The following is a 14681-nucleotide window of genomic DNA, read 5'->3' as shown; positions in this document are numbered from 1 at the left end:
GAAAGCACACAGAACATTTGGACAGGAGATAAGTGGGGATGGAATTGGGGCAATTCAAGTAACTCCTGATGCCAGAAAATGACATTGATCTGCACCCAAAAACACTGAAGTGGAATCAGTTTTGAGGCAATTAGGATTGATGCCAGAGCTGAAACCAAACCAAGATCTCAAAGTGCACAAAATGAATCCCTCTCAAGGCTGCTCAAGGTAAAAGCACATACTATCAATTTAAAGCAACACACACAATTATTACCCCCTTTCCCCGCCACCACTGTTGTTGGAGAAAATAGTTTGCATCTGCAAGCATCGACTAAAGAGACAGTAGCTCTGCCTCAGTGGGACAATGATGTAGTACAATTATCAGGAGAGGTAGATTATCTTAATGCAATCATGCTTTATTTTACAAAGTGGCCCAAGATGATTTTCACCCTTGAATGGAGTGACTTCTTTGACTGCAAGGAGGCTCAATGAAGAATGACGGCAAGTGAAGGACATTAGGTATTTAAAAAATTGAAAACGGCAAATAAGTAAACTCAAGAGCAAGAAAATTAAGGATTTATCCTTTTATTGTATGAAGTGTTTAAACTGCCTAAAAATATTATTTTAACTTGATGTTTTTAAAAGTGTCATGAACAGATATTAATGTCTATAATGTTATTGGATGTTGTTAAATTGGAATTGTAGTAGGGGCTGTGTCTATGTGTGGCTTAATTGGATTAAAGCCAGCGAGTCTGGGTGCTTTGATGTATAGAAGTTTGAGATGTTAATTAGATAAATGTAAGGAGGAGAAGGTAAAGTGTAAATTTGCATCTGTTGAATAAACCATTCAAAAGAATGGGTAAAATCTTGCACCTCAGTGGGAGATGCCAAAAAATGTGTTTATATTACTAATAAAATTGGTGGACTGAAAGGATTATTGTTAGGAGAGGTAAAGTTATTTTAAAAACCTAGCAAAACAATGGAAAATTTATATTCAAAGGAAAAGCTAGGTATAAAACAAAGAAGTGTGTGTGTATAGGTCAGACGCATTTAAGATATAACCAGTCTGTAAGCCTACAACTGTGTCTGCAAAGGAAACAAATTGAAAGGAACCTCATTTTGAATTTGTAAGGCAAAATGTGCTTTGCCTGCGTGTCTGTTTAAAGTCAATGGGTTATTGTTGCCTTGATGAAGATTTACCTGGGAGCGATTAATTTGGGGATTTATTTAAAAGTTATTCTGGTAGTAATGTGTAGATATTTGTATTTGCTTAATTTGTTGTTGAGTTAATGAATGTTTAATTTAGTTTTATATAAAAAGCCTCATGAGACTTGGTGGTCTTATTCCTGAATTCAGAGCTGCATCTCAAATATACCGATTGAAAATATAATTTTAACAGTTGTTCAAGTTTCCCTCTGGGATTTAAACAACTCAGCCTTTACCAATTGCTGTGTCATAACAAAAGGCAAGTCTAAGGATCAACAACATGGATTAACAGAAGCCCAATCATGACTAACCCACACCAAGGTCTGACTGAACTCCGTTTAAAAGCAATTACCTTCTTCATCTAACTCAGAGTCAGAGTCATCTGAACTTTCACTTATTTCTAAATCATCCTCTTCAGCATCTTCTTCATCACCTTCTTCATGATCACTGCATTCTTGGTCCTCCTCCTGTAAAAGTAAATTTTCAGTTATTTACACTTCAATTAATTGTCACGATCAAATCATTTTAGTTATTTACACCTTGACTTACCTCTTCCAAGTCATTCTTTTCTTTTTCCTCAGTGCTTTTCTCTTCTACCTTTTCCCCTTCATCAAGATTCTCCTCTTTAATTACACTATGCAAAACATAATATATTATAAAATAATTACATTTCCATAGTTGAAATTGTATCATGTCAGTCTCAATAACAAAATGTTTACATTTTTCCAAATGGGAATTAAACTGATGAAAATTGCATGAATGTTCTCTCTTCCTCCTGATCAGGAAAATAAACAAAACACATGAAAAATAACTGCAGTATATTCAAACACTTCTATAGAAAATGTTCGAGGTTATACTATATGAGATATTTTCAATAATTTTTGCAGGAGTGGAATTGCATCAAAGCCTAAAAAGTGAGTTATTAAATTTTCTACAATGATGTAATTGTTTTCTCAACACAAAATCTTGGCAATAAGACTGAAAAATATTCAGTTAATATGAATACACAACCTAAAATTTTGACTATAGGATTACAGGTCCCCACATCTGAAACAAGATTTTTGAACATAAGAAAGTTCAAGACTGGGAATGAACCTGCAGTCTGTCTGGACAGATCCAAAAAAAAATAATCTGCCTCAACAGCCCACCACCTCAGGTCTATTCAATTCTTTTTGAAACAATTTCAACACAACCTGTTGTGGCTGTAATCCTGGACAGTCTGCTTCGCAAGTTAGTCACTGTCAGTCTGAAGTAGTTAAACCTATATGGTTTGTGTTTCTTCCTACTTCTAGATCTTGAACAGAAATGTACATATATGGTATGCTAGGTATGAACATATTGGTGCCTTTATGCAGACTCTCAGCCTCCTTTTGTGATGTGTATTCTACCTCAGCATTGATTATATTTCATACATTCTTTCCCATAGCTTCATTAACTGCAGCAACCCCACTGCACTTTTCCAGGTTTAAGGAAACCAGAGAAGATAAACATGCACAGAAGCCCTTTAGACATCACTGACTCTTTATACTGGGGCTTTTTGGCCTTAGATACAGGTTGTATCATGGGGCAGGCCATGGCTGGATAGTAGGTCGCAGGTCTCAGTGAATGAAAGGCCGTGGTCAGCTGGTTCAACCTTAAGTCCTGAAAGTTTAATTTCCGGGATGCCATTAAAGGGTGAGGCACATGCTTTTAGAACATGGAGCCAGAAACCTAGCCTTGGGCAATAAACAGCAGTGAGCAGAAAACTGATCACAATTGAATTTGTAATGACACATGACTCCTCCATGCAAGATATCAACTAGCTTAACTATGGACAAACATGATGAAATGAAAAAAACATGACATAAAATGGTGTTGGCCTCCGATTCAGGTAAAGAGCTGCAGTTAGTACTGCAACACAAAAAGTTGGTTTTCATCTAATCTACCAAACGTTAATACTTTTTCTCCATGATCACCACCCCACTTCTCCCAGGTTAAGGGGTTCTAATTCTATCCTGCTGATGTTTTAGTTCAAAATCATGGTGATTGTAGCTGTAAAGTTATTAGTGGGACGATTTGTAAGTTTATGGGCAGTACTTGTTTGCATCAAGCTAGAGATAAATAAGCAGTACACAGTAGTGAAAAGCCTATGTCAACATCCGGCGAACAAGAAGGTATCACTGTTGGCAAAGTGACAAAATAAAAACACTTCATAAACTTTGGAATTGATTGGAATATAATTTAAAATATCACTTACTATAAAGTAACTTGTAACTTGTCTCAACATTATAACAAATTAAAAATTTAGCTGTCACAAATAAAGATAGTTCATTAAATGGTTTAATATCATGCATATAAATATGAAGAATCAGTTTAGGTATTATATATTTGGTCAAAGCTTAACTAAAAGTATTCTATCACCTCATACATAAGTTAGTCAGGAATTCCTTATATATTGGAAGTTTAATTGATACAATGAATAGTCAAAAGCAGGAAACAATCATAGAGTCACAGGGGTCTACAGCACAGAAAAAGACCCTTCAGCCCATCGAGTCTGCGCCGGTCAAACAAGTACCTAACTATTCTAATCCCATTTTCCAGCACTAGGCCCATTGCCTTGTATGCCGTGGCATTGCAAGTACACATCCAAATATTTCTTAAATGTTATGAGTGTGTCTGCCTCTACCACCTTTTCAGGCAGTGAGTTCCAGATTCCTTTAATTTGTAAATTTAAAAAAATAATTCTTCAGCCAGCAGTGATACTTTCTCATTTGCTTGATGTTGACACAGGCTTTTCATTACCGTGTACTGCTTATTTATCTCTATTCAAAGCTAAAGGAGCTTGAGGAATGGTTAAAAATGATCTTGCAATTTTTGTATCGGTAGCTTGATGCGAGCAGGCACTTCCCATAAACGTGCATATCATCCCACTAATAACATTATAGCTGTAATCACCATGGTTTCGAAGTGAAACATGAAAAGGATAAAATTAGAACCGACTAGCCTGGGGGAAGCAGAGTGGTGGTCATGGAGAAATGGCATCAACAGTTGGTAGATTAGATGAAAACCAACTTTTTTTGTGTTGCAGTACTAACTGCAGCTCTTGACCTGAATCAGAGGCCAACACCATTTTACATAATGTTTTTTCATTTCATCATGTTTTTCCAGAGCTAAGCTAGTTGATATCTTGCGTGGAGGGGTGGTACGCCATTACAAATCCCATTGAGCTTGCAAAAGAAAATGTAAATAAGTTTGGCAGTTATCAGAAATTATACTTGTAAAGAAGCATATTAAGTCAAAATTTGTTGAATATACAATAGATGAAGACCAAAGTATTGTTGCCTATTCGATTAGACAGTGGTGTCACCAGAGGCCTGTACACAGGTTGCTCATATTTCCATTTAGCTGCGTAGTATGGGGACCCAGTCAAGAGAGAAGATTGTGTACAGAATAAGACTAAGACTGAGTCACACATCAACCAAAGGGGGAAAATCATGAGTGTTTCCAGTAGGATGAGCACAAAGACTTAAGCTAACCAATAAAGAATTTTGTGGAATAAAACCAAATGTCTCTGTTCCACCATTGCTTACAAAATCCAAACTTTATATTTATGACTTTAATCAAATACTTAAATTTTCATAACATTATGAACAACTTTATATTGAGACCAACCTATGCACACGATCTACTTCAACTAAATTTCCCTGAACAAACTTCATATATTAGAAAAAGAATTGCTATTTAAGTATTAAGCTTTACACCCCATACAAAATACTGAATCATAGCAGTTTAAAATCAAGATACTTAATGCATAAGATCTACTCAAAATTCACACTTACCTTTTCTTCTTTTTCTTTTCTTTTTTCTTAAGTTTTTCCAAGTCCTTTTTAGCCATTTCCAAAACTTCCATTGCTCCTTTCTCTGAACCAAGAACTGAACCAGAAAAAGTGCCATTCAAGTATAGGGGTCTTGCCGAAGCCCTTGACAGATTACGCCGAAGGTTTTCATTCATTGCTTCACTCTCAAATAATTTTGATCTAAAGGAAAAAGAATATCAGGCTAAGAATGCAATTCTGGGTCTTAGGTAAACATATAAAAAGATACGAAATACCCCACAGAACACAACTATAGTCCTGCTCAAATCATGGTGGCGACATGGAATGCAATTAGTGCTGCATAATTAAGATTACAACATTATTTTTGGAGAGAGGAAGAAATATCATGCATTTATTTGGATGTTTCTTCCTTCGATTATTTAGCCAAGATTAAATAAAATTATATAGAATCCATTGTATATAGTCTGTTGGATGGCTGCAGCTTAATGTCTCTCATTCTGACAGGATCTTACAGAATTATCAAATATCCTTTTGACATCTGCAATAATGTTATTGTTGCATATCGTTTGCTTTATTTAAAATAAATAGTGAGATTCAACATAAAATTATATTTATTCTGACTTAAATAAAGCCAAAGTTACCGGAGATCTTCAACTTCTTGGATGTATTTCTGAATCATTGCACTAATTTCTTCATTACCTTCTCCTGTAATTTAATTAGAATAGAACAATTACTTTAGCTAGTTTAAAAAGGCACAAATGTATCCTCTCATGATTTCAGGGGGGAGAGGTGGGGTGAGAAAGGGAGGGCGGGGTGAGGAATTGCATGATTTTGGAACAAAATCATAAAACAGAAAATTTATGTTCAGTGATCCCTTAGAATATGACAATCCACTGCCACTAATCATGAAATTCCTTTCCTGTAATCAGATCCATTATCTGTCCTTCCCCGTCCCCAACCACCAACCCTGACCAGTGTTGACCGTCAACAGGAATCCACGAGTGAGCCAAATATTGCATTCAACCCTGAATTGCAAAATACCTCATGTTTACCTTCCACAGCTCTACCTTAGCTCAGGTTTCCCTCCAGTGAGGCCAGATCAAAGGATCCATGCTACCAAATTACAAAAGCTTCAGTATAGAATGGTCAAATTCCAAAATCTCCACCCCAACCCTGCCAAATCCCAGTACTATTCCACAATGCTACCAAAGGTCAAAATTGTCCCCAAATTTAGCTACCCTTGCCAGATTTGCACAATGGCAGATAGCTGAAATTCCGATGGGCCCTCTTGCAATAGTGCAAGTGCACCAGGATAGAACCATGGTAATCCAAAATGAAGGCTGCTGAGCCTCTTTCAAAATCACATCTGTTAGGACACAACAGTGACATCCACTTAGATTGAGGGCTGGGGTGTCAGAGTGACTTCATGATGCTACAATGCAGCTGCTGCAATGCAAGAAGGGCATCTAATGAAAGTGTTCCTACTCTGGAGTTCCCAAACAGCTAATCAATCTCAGTGCAAGCTAGGATGACCTATTCTGGAAGTTTTACTAAGACTGCAACAAAAACTACGTTCTATCTCAGCAGGTATAGGTTATGTTGAGCATATCAAAAGTCGTAATGGGTGGAATATCCACAGTAAGTCCAAAAACTCCACAGCCAAGCTCCAATAACATGGGAGTGGGCATAGCTGTAGATCAGCCCACAGCCATCCCAGCAATTTCCTGGCTTTCCCTCTAAATGGTGGAATTCTGGAAGAGCCCATTTTTCATTCCATTCCTTCCCATGTACAATAACTTCATTTATATAATCATATACAGAAAAATGCATAATGGGAACATATTTTAAACAGGAGTTTCACAATGTATTACAGTTTGAAGTCAACTATTCAAGCTTGCTTCATTGAGTTACCAGTTTGGTCACTTTAGCAGTGTACTAAACACTTTCAGAACATGTGCAAGGGAAAGGTACGCTTTGCTGTTGCACCAGTGAATATGCAGAAATAACTATTAATTCTGATTATTTAACATGACTTTCAGCATCAAAATCATATTAAAAGACCATTTAAAAGAGAAATAAACAGAAACATACTTCATAATTTTGAAACTTAAAATTAAAAGATTACCTGATTTGGCAAGAACTTGGTTGACTTGATCACTGAGCAGCTGTGTTATTCTTGCCCTCAGTGATTCCAAGGTCTCTTGCATTGCTTTTATCCTCATCCGCAGATTATTGTTTTCAGTTTGTAGCATAGTATTTTCATGGAACATATCATTGATACTCTCCACACCATCGTCTCCTATTATTCTCTTACCCTAAAAAAATTCAATGATTTTCTCAACTGATTTGTCAAACTTAACCAAACTCATATCAGATTTCTTCTGTCTTCTTGTCTCTGTTCCAATTTAGTCTGAAAATCAACTCTCCCACCCATGCCAATATCAGTTAACTCTGTCAACATACAATGTTTCTTCACCTCAAAAGGTCAGAATTACAGAATATCGTTACGAAAGTTCCATTTGCCAACAGTTCAGATACCTTCCTCTTTGAGAACCTACCATAATGCCAGGTAATTGGGAGCAAGCCAACATCTCAACACTCCTGCTGGTACAAACGCCAGCAGAGCTACATTCAACCTGGAAGATTTAGTCAGTTTGAGGAAGGAATAACAAGCATGAGAGAACAAGAGTATGCGGTGGAAGTGTAGGAGCAGGAAACTCTTGGTTAAAGAACTAGCTTAGTTATCTCCCTTAGTTGCACAAGCACAGGAATTCTGATCAGGCAGTCTTTGCAAATATAGAAGTTAATTATCCAAGTTTGATTTTCAAATTAAGTCTTTTGATACTATACAGAAAACCCTCTAACGTCTGGTTGAAGCTGTAGTGAATTCCATGCACCAATCTACATGGACACAGTAATGTATTGGTTATATTACTGGGCTAGTAATTCAGGGAATATAAATTTAAACCCTGAGTGTAGCCTGAGAATCTAAATTCAGTTTTTAAAAATCTAGAAATAAATAGAAAGCTGGTGCCAATCGGAATTGACCATGAAGCTGGCAGACTGCTGTAAGAATCCAAATAGATTATTAATGTCCTTAAGGAAATCTGCTACCCTTACACGCCCTGGAAAATGTATGATGCCTGTCCTTCGCTAACGTGGCTGACTCTTAACTGGCTTCTGAAATGGCCTAACAAGCCATTCAGTTGTGTCAAGCTGCTAGAAAAGAAAAAAGAACTTCAAAATTTCTCCAAAGCCTCTCCACAGCTGTGTGAAGAAATACACTCCACTTGTCTGGATGAGTGCAGCAGTAACACAGAGTTCAACACCATCTGAGACAAAATAGTCACTCAGCCAGCATTTTGTTAATCAATTTAAATATCCACGCTCTTCACCACGGAGTGCCATGGTAGATCTGTGTATTATCGACAGCATGCACTTCAACATCACCACGGCTTCTTCAGTAGCACCTCCTAAACCCATGACCTCCACTGCTGAGAATGAGATGATTTGGTACAATTGCCTCCAAGCTCCCCTCCAAGTCACACACCATTCTGACATAGGCATATCACTGTTCCTTCCTCTTTACTGGATCACAATCATGGAGCTCACTATCTAATAGCATTGTGGGAGCAGCTTCATTGCAGATGATCAAGAAGAGGTTATCTTATGAGGAAAGGTTGAGCAGGTTGGGCCCATAGCCTTTGAAATTTAGAGGAATGAGAAGTAATCATTTTGAAACATGTTCACCACTCAAGAAGCTTGACACTGTCCAGGGCAAAGCAGCTCACTTAATTGGCACCACATCCACAAACATTCACTCCCTCCACCACTGACGCACAGTAGCAGCAGTGTGTGCCATCTTCAAGATGCACTGCAGGAATTCACCAAGGCACCTTAGACAGCACCTTCCAAACCCACAACCACTACCATCTAGAAGGACAAGGGCAGCAGATAAATGTGAACACCACCACCTGGAATTTCCCCTCCAAGTCACTCACCATCCTGACTTGGAAATATATCGCCTTTCCTTCACTGTCGCTGGGTCAAAATCCTGGAACGCCCTTCCTAACTGCACTGTGGGTGTACCTAACCACATGGACTGCAGCAGTTCAAGAAGACAGCTCACCACCAACTTCTCAAGGGCAACTAGTGATGGGCAATAAATGCTGGCCCAGCCAGCGATGCCCACATCCCCTGAATGAATAAAAAAAAATCCTGAGGGTACTTGACAGGATAGATGCTAAGAGTATGTTTCCTCTTGTGGGGGAGTCTAGAACTAGGAGACACTGTATAAAAATTAGGGGTCTCACATTTAAGAATTAGATGAGGAGAATTTTTCTCTCTCAGAGGGTTGCTAGTCGATGGAATTCTCTTCCTAAGGGAGCAGTGGAGGTTGGGCCATTGAATATATTGAAGGCCGAGTTAGATAGGTTTTTGATCAACAAGGGAGTCAAGGGTTATGGGGGGCAAACAGGAAGGTGGAGTTGAGACCACAGTCAGGTCAGCCATGATCTTATTGAATGGCAGAGCAGGCTCGAGGGGCTAAATGGCCTACTCCTGCTCCTAATTTGTGTGTCCTTGTGTAAGGCACACCGACATCTTCTCAAGGGCAACTTGGAATACGCAATAAACGCCTTCTTAGCTTGTACCACACATCCCAAAGAATAACTTTTTAAAAAAGGGATTAAAGTGCTTCATGAAATAGCTTGCAAGTGCAAGGATATTTTATGTAGGGAAAGACACACAACAATGCATGCGTGAAGTTCCTGGTTTGTGCAGGATCAATATATCATGTGATGGGATGGCTCCAGCATCGCAATATCTTAGAGATTTATCTTCTTACATGGCTTCCTCAGAACACTGGCTGAGGCAAGGTCATCTCCATTGTTGCGCAGATTGGAAATACCAAAAAATTGGTAGATTTCCTTACAATTTCTAAATTAGCTCACCGTTTTGTATTCTGTAAGTTCCATCTGTAGACGTGCTATTTCACCACGGAGCACATTGATTTGCTGACTTGCTCTGTCCTGGTTGACCATCACTTTATTTTTGATGTTCCGTGCACGGTTTGCATATTTCAGTGTGTTCAAAGTTTCCATAAAATCACGATCTGATGGGCTGACGCAAGCTATCATAACTGTTTGGCTGTAAAGAAAAACTAGAGGCTTATTATAGAACCACATCAGCAGTGACATTTAAAAATACCTAAACCATCAGTTCAGTCACCCAATTATCAATGAAACAATGTGACAAATTGAAAGCTATATAAATCTAAGCATGATATTTCAAGACTCCGTTATACTTTTTTATTCCGTCATACTCATGGTCAGTTGATCAAAAAATTGAAGTGATTCCATCTCAAATTTATTTTTAACTTCACAACAGTTATGCACTTATCTACTAGTACATTGCATCGCAAAATGTTAAGACATCGGTTTGGGAAGGCTACACAACTGTAAAATTGGAAATGATCGTTTGACAAAACTTGCATAATGAACCAAATCCTGACTACAGCCAAACTGTCAAGAGAGGCACTAAACTGAGGCACTTTCCTATAGCAAACAAAATAAAGTTTAAAAATGAGGAAGCCAACTGAGTTTCTTGCTTACAAGAAGCAATGTGCTTTTCCCAAGTTATTTAAATAGAAAGAAAATTAACAATTTTCCCAACTGCCAACAGGGCAGCTCAAATGAATTCATTCCTGCATTACTGTCCATTTTTAATACCCAATCCTATGTTGAATAGGGTGTCCCAGACATCCACTATTCTTATTTGTTGATTTAGCAGATGTATATGCAATCCAGTGTTTTATACCTCAGACAGTTAGTTTGCCTGGTGATTTAATTCTGCATTTCTATTTTTGCTCTTACCCTCTTTACACAGATAGAAATTTTAACATTTAGCAAGACAAGGTGAGGTTGATAATTGTGATGTGCCTCACCTCAAACATTGTGCATAAAGTCTGTGTGGCATTTTGAATTTTTCCAAAGGTGCTATTATTGGAAGATAGGGAATTTTTAAACCTGCTAGCTCTAATTTGATATGATAATTTGTTTTATAGCATAATTCAAGTAAATCACAACATTGGAGAATTACTGACCCAGGAAAAGTTCTAGTCTATTTTGATTTCTAGCTTTAGCAGTCGACAGTTTGGGAAAAGGAGGTCAATATTAACACCACCTAGGAACAATAGGAGGCTTAGCTAGTTCTGGTGAAAGGTCACCAACCTGAAACGTTAATCGTTTCTCTCTCCATAGATACTGCCAGGCCTGAGTATTTCCATCATTTTCTCTGTTTATTTCAGACTTCCAATGACTGCAATATTTTGCCAACTGACTTCTTAATAGGAGATGTGACACACAATGTAGGTCTCAAAATTAGCTCTATTTATTTTCAATACACATGCAGACATATTTAAGACACATCCTTGCTTATTTTGCTTTTGTAATGGGAGTTTATAATTTTGTTGGCCTTCATTGTTGATAAGTATCCTAACAAATGCTGTAAAAAAACACGAGGAATGGTTATACTCACCACTCCAAGAGAGAGATCCGAATTCCTACTTGCTAACTTGATACTGCCCTTCTGCATACCTGATGGTTACATTCAATTAATTTATCTGAGATTGTGTCTAAAGTGTCTATATGTATAACTGACAAAAAAGGATCCAATTTTGAGATTTTCCACATTATATGTCACATCTCCATTATCACAGTGCTATGTGCCCTGCACTGATGTATATCCTGGTTCACCACCAAGTACAATCATCAAAATGTTTGCTTTGGTTTACACTGTAGGACTTGTATTTCTTTGCAATTTAATTAGGTGACGTTTCTCTAGACATTGCTAATTTTTCTGAGCTGAAAAATTAGCCTTATTTTTGGACAAGTGGGCAAATGCATGGCAGATGCAGTGTAATGTGGATAAATGTGAGGTTATCCATTTTGGTAACAAAAACAGGAAGGCAGATTATTATCTGAATGGCTATAAATTGAGAGAGGGGAATGTGCAATGAGTCCAGGGTGTCCTTGTACACCAGTCGCTGAAGGTAAGCATGCAGGTGCAGCAGGCGGTAAAGAGGGCAAATGGTATGTTGGCCTTCATGGCCAGAGGATTCGAGTACAGGAACAGGGGTGTCTTGCTGCAATTGTACAGGGCCTTGATGAGACTACACCTGGAATATTGTGTGCAGTTTTGATCTCCTTATCTGAGGAAGGATGTACTTGCTACAGAGGGAGTGCAGCAAAGGTTTACCCGACTGATTCCTGGGATGGCGGGACTGACATATGAGGAGAGATTGAGTCAATTAGGATTATATTTGCTGGAGTTCATAAGAATGAGGGGGGGATCTCATAGAAATCTATAAAATTCTAACAGGACTAGACAGGGTAGATGCAGGAAGGATGTTCCCGATGGTGGGGGAGTCCAGAACCAGGGGTCACAGTCTGAGGATACCATTTAGGACTGAGAGGAGGAGAAATTTCTTCACTCAGAGAGTGGTGAGCCTGTGGAACTCGTTACCACAGAAAGCAGTTGAGGCCAAAACATTGTATGTTTTCAAGGAGTTAGATATAGCTCTTGGGGCGAAAGGGAACAAAGGGCATGGGGAGAAAGCGGGAGCAGGCTATTGAGTTGGATGATCAGCCATGATCATAATGAATGGCAGAGCAGGCTCGAAGGGCCGAATGGCCTACTCCTGCTCCTAGTTTCTATGTCTATGTTTTACAACCCATTTATACTAGCCTACACCACACCTTTGCACTTATTTGGCACTGACACTTAACTCTGTTCCACAGATGCTCTAACCGTAATCACTTTTACAGTTCTCAGTACTGTACTCTATAAATTCACAAATTAAAAGACCTCTCATTCTGACTTTCATGAAATGCCTTCTGACAATCCCAGTGAAACATGTATACTGCTTAGATCTTAATCACTGAGTTTGATATCTCAAGAAAAGGGAGAACGTTCACACGACTCAACCAAGAGCTTCTAAAACAATGTCAAGCTGAATTCTATTCAGATGAAAATCAATAGTATGCCATACAACTATGCCATATGACTAGCTGGTCGGTCATTCCTTATTCCACCAAAGGAAACTACATGCTCAACAGTGAACCCACACTGCTTACCCACCTGGAAACCAATTCAAGGCCAGGAAAAGCGTGTTCCTTTCAAAGTTACAATTTCTTTTCAAAATTTAATTTTTCCTTTTTGTGTCTAGCAAAAAACTTGCAACAATTTGGTTTGCTGAAAAATACCAATCAATAGGCAGGTTTCACTAATTAGAAATGCATGTAGTGGAGCAAGAACAGTGCAGAGGGTTGCAGAATTATCCTGTCGCCTCCAATACCTGGGTTTGATTGGATAAAAATGATCTCCCTTTCCTGGATAGGACTTGAACAACTCAGTTTTACAACCACTTCTTAATAAGCAGAAAGCCACAATGTGAGACTGTCCAAGTATTTGCACGAATAAACAGCAATTAATTAATTATAGTTAGAGTTTTCATGCTTCTGCTTTGGTTGTGTCAGCATCACAGATTAACATCCGTAGTCTGCCAACAGTTATATGGTTAGTGCTTGCAGGCCAGGCATGACCTACTGATATGGTAGCCCTGATAATGAAAATCTTATAAATGGAAATAACCTAAGATGGATCTTGAAGATTTCAAGTGATGAGGCTGTGACTATTTCCTTTGGCAGTTTGAGAGATTGTCCTTGGGAAGATAGATTATTGATACACTGCCTTGGAAACAAATGGTTTTTGCACAAGTGATCTTTATAGTTTGTGTGATCACTTGTCATTGCCGCAGGGCATCAGGTACTTGCTTCTGTCAATTCCCAATAGTTTATTTCACATTTTATAGAACATGGTCAGTCTACTTTTCTCCCTCCTTTGCTGTAGTGATTCCCATTCCAAACCCTTCATCACCGATGTGATACTTGCGCATTTCCCAGACTGATTGATGCAGAATCGTGCAGCACATCGTTGTATTACTTCAATCTCATCTCTTGCCATATAAGGATCACACAAATAACTTGCACACTCCAGGGCTGGACGAACAAATGTTTGGTAAGCTAAAACTCTGATGTTTTTGTTGCAATACCAAAGATTCCTCCTCAGAAATCCAAATACCCTGTTTGCTTTGGATGTTATCTGCTGAATGTGGAACCCATATTGACGGTTGTTTTTCAGATGACCCCCAGATACGGTTGTATATCTACTTGTTGGAGAATTTGATTACAGAACTTAAAGAATGGTTTTGGAAACAAAATATTCAGAGTGGGCCAATAATTATTGCTCTTTCAATTACAACACACTGAAGTTTTGTGGGAGCAACTAAAACTGACACTTGGTACTCAAAATGAACAAGTGTTCCATTTTCCAGCACTGATGTCCTCCAGCTTTAGCAGTGCAAAAATTCAACCTTTACCTTATAAAACTAAATACCCAGCAATAGCAATGAAGTAGTTCTTTGTGCTGATTTTTAAAAAAGACTTACAGAAGAAAATGATATCAACTTGTTAACAATACAGGGTACCTACCTATTGCCTCCTAAGGAATCTTGCAGCAATCGTGTTAATTTTGAGTCTCGATAAGGTACATGAGTAACTCGCTTACTTTTATCACCAAGTGCACTGATGACATTTCCAAGTGCCAGCTGGAAAGCAAATT

General features: G+C 38.3%; 1 protein-coding gene across 3 annotated transcripts in view; it reads right to left on the bottom strand.

Moving 5' to 3' along the window:
* The window catches only part of kif21a (kinesin family member 21A), a 133371-nt gene that overhangs the window by 76255 nt on the left and 42435 nt on the right, over window positions 1-14681 (bottom strand). For all 3 annotated transcript variants that reach the window (XM_078553524.1, XM_078553526.1, XM_078553525.1), the window contains exons 7-13: window positions 14552-14667; window positions 9953-10148; window positions 7126-7315; window positions 5642-5705; window positions 5004-5201; window positions 1735-1819; window positions 1538-1652 (exon numbers count right to left, since the gene is read on the bottom strand). In XM_078553524.1, coding sequence (XP_078409650.1) covers window positions 1538-1652; window positions 1735-1819; window positions 5004-5201; window positions 5642-5705; window positions 7126-7315; window positions 9953-10148; window positions 14552-14667 — 964 coding nt within the window. The remainder of the gene's footprint in view (window positions 1-1537; window positions 1653-1734; window positions 1820-5003; window positions 5202-5641; window positions 5706-7125; window positions 7316-9952; window positions 10149-14551; window positions 14668-14681) is intronic.

This window comes from Cetorhinus maximus, chromosome 12 (assembly GCF_964194155.1).
Source record: "Cetorhinus maximus chromosome 12, sCetMax3.hap1.1, whole genome shotgun sequence".
NCBI lineage: Eukaryota > Metazoa > Chordata > Chondrichthyes > Lamniformes > Cetorhinidae > Cetorhinus > Cetorhinus maximus.
The sequence above is the reverse complement of the archived record's forward strand: the minus strand, read 5'-3'. Positions and strand labels throughout refer to the sequence as shown.